Source organism: Monoraphidium neglectum, assembly GCF_000611645.1.
Source record: "Monoraphidium neglectum strain SAG 48.87 unplaced genomic scaffold scaffold05985, whole genome shotgun sequence".
NCBI classification, from domain to species: domain Eukaryota; kingdom Viridiplantae; phylum Chlorophyta; class Chlorophyceae; order Sphaeropleales; family Selenastraceae; genus Monoraphidium; species Monoraphidium neglectum.
This window is the reverse complement of record NW_014007648.1, coordinates 1-1922: the sequence shown is the minus strand read 5'-3', so window position 1 is coordinate 1922 and position 1922 is coordinate 1. Positions and strand designations below refer to the sequence as shown.

The following is a 1922-nucleotide window of genomic DNA, read 5'->3' as shown; positions in this document are numbered from 1 at the left end:
GGGGGGGGGGGGGGGGGCGGCGCGCCCCGTCCACCCCGACCGGCCGGATTCGAGCGCATCATCGTGACATCATCATGAGGTCATCGCCCCCGCAATCCCCCTCCCAAAACACACCTGTGCGGGCGTGGCGAGGTTGAAGTACTCCACGAACTCCGGGCGCTGGAACACGTAGGAGCGGTACAGCTGCGGCGGCGAGGGCGCGTCAAAAGAGGGGCCGGCGGCGGGGCGGGCGGGGGTTGCAGCGAGACGGTCGTGGGGCGGGCAGGTGGAAGGGCAATTTCCAAGGGCGCGCACGCGCCATCAAAGAGGCGACGCTTCCCAGCCCGACCCCCAGGAGCCCGTTTGATGGTCATCCGGTCTGGTCGCACCGTCGTGCTCTCAGGCACGCCCACGCAGACGCACACCAGCCACCGCGCCCCCCCATCCCCCCCCCCCCAAAAAAAACTACACACCTCGCAGCTGACGCGTCCGAGTGAGTCCATCATCTCGCGCCACTCCCGCTTGGGGGCGCTGGGGGGGTCCAGGCCGGCCTCCAGCACCGCGCTGGTGTACAGGTCCAGGGTGCGGAACGCCACCTGGCAGGGGTGACGAGGTGACGGGGTGAGGTGGTGGGATGATGATGAAGGGGTGATGATGGCGTGGGGTGGTTCAGAGGGGTGTGTGTGTGTGTGTTGTGTGGAGGGAGAGGCGGTCTAATGTTTACACGTGCGATGCTGCACAGCGTTCCTGTCAAGCAATCTGTTTTCAAGCAGGTTGCTATCTGCAGTCGTGCTTCCTAGGCGAGGCCTTCATCACAGGTCGGAAACTCGAGGAGGCGTGCTAGGCAGGGGCGGCGTGCCAGACCCCATGAGGCAGAGCAGGGGGGGGGGGTGTGGGCGCGGCCAGCCTACAGCTGTGTCCCCTTTCAAGCGGCCAGGGTGGCGGGGGGAAAAGGGGGCTGCTTCACACACCAAACCACACGTTAGCACGAGCATCGCCCCCCCCAAAAAAACCGCACCTCCTTCTCTCCAAACTGCTGCTCGATGGTCTCCCCCTGGATGGTCACGCGCAGCCGCCCGTTGATGGTGCCCGGCGGCTGGCTGCGGTCGGCGGTTGGCAGTTGGCGGTTGGAGGTGGGAGATTGGTGGTTGGCGCGTGTCGGGGTGAGGGGTATGGCGTGGGGTGTGTGTGTGTGTGGGGGGAGGCGGGAGATGAAAACGGGCGGGGAAGAAAGGGGGATCAGAAGGCAAGGGGTAGCGGTAGCGGGCGCGCTCGTCGCACGCGTGGCACGCGGCGTGGCTGAACCGGGGGCGCCGGTGCGCGTGCGGCGGCCGTCTCGCGGCGCCGCGCGGCGCAATGCCCCACGCAGGGCGGCGGCCAGGCTGCCGCCGTCGCTCGCCTGCGGATGGCCATGTGGGTGGGCCCGCCGCCGCGGCCGACGGTGCCGCCGCGGCCGTGGAACAGCACCATGCGCACGCCAGAGTCCACGGCGATCTGGGGGCGACACGGTCAAATGATGGCATTTGTTGGACAGTGAGGGGGGGAGATGGCGGGAGGGGGTTGGGCGGAGCTTGCAGGGTCTGTGTGTGGTCCAAAGGTTGTATCATGGGAGCAGGGGTTCGACTGCGCTTGCTGCAAAGGGGCGCATGGGGGCCGGCCGCGTTGTGCGGGTGGCGAGAAATCCGCCACAAGGCGGTGCGCCGCGCCCCGCGCCGCCGGCCGCGCCCACACAATAGTAGGACATCTCTGTCAAGGCCCGTCCCTGTCAAGCTGTTGAGAGCATTCGCGGAAAAGAAATGGAGCCTCGCGGCGGGGCGCTATAACAGGGGCGCGCCCCCCCACCTGCACGATCTTCTCCTGAGTCTCGAACAGCGCCCAGGCTGCGGCCATGCGCCCGGCGTCCTTGCCGCTGTCACTGTAACCGATCATGCACTCCTGTGGGG

At 67.8% G+C, this 1922-nt stretch overlaps 1 protein-coding gene across 1 annotated transcript in view; it reads right to left on the bottom strand.

The window, feature by feature from the left end:
• The window catches only part of MNEG_16102 (phosphoenolpyruvate carboxylase), a gene marked incomplete at both ends in the record, with an annotated part of 3076 nt that extends 1168 nt beyond the window's left edge, over positions 1–1908 (bottom strand). Inside the window, 5 exons of the mRNA XM_014035427.1 lie at positions 115–183; positions 453–575; positions 998–1075; positions 1345–1473; positions 1822–1908. Coding sequence (XP_013890881.1) covers positions 115–183; positions 453–575; positions 998–1075; positions 1345–1473; positions 1822–1908 — 486 coding nt within the window. The remainder of the gene's footprint in view (positions 1–114; positions 184–452; positions 576–997; positions 1076–1344; positions 1474–1821) is intronic.
• Positions 1909–1922: the final 14 nt, after the last annotated feature.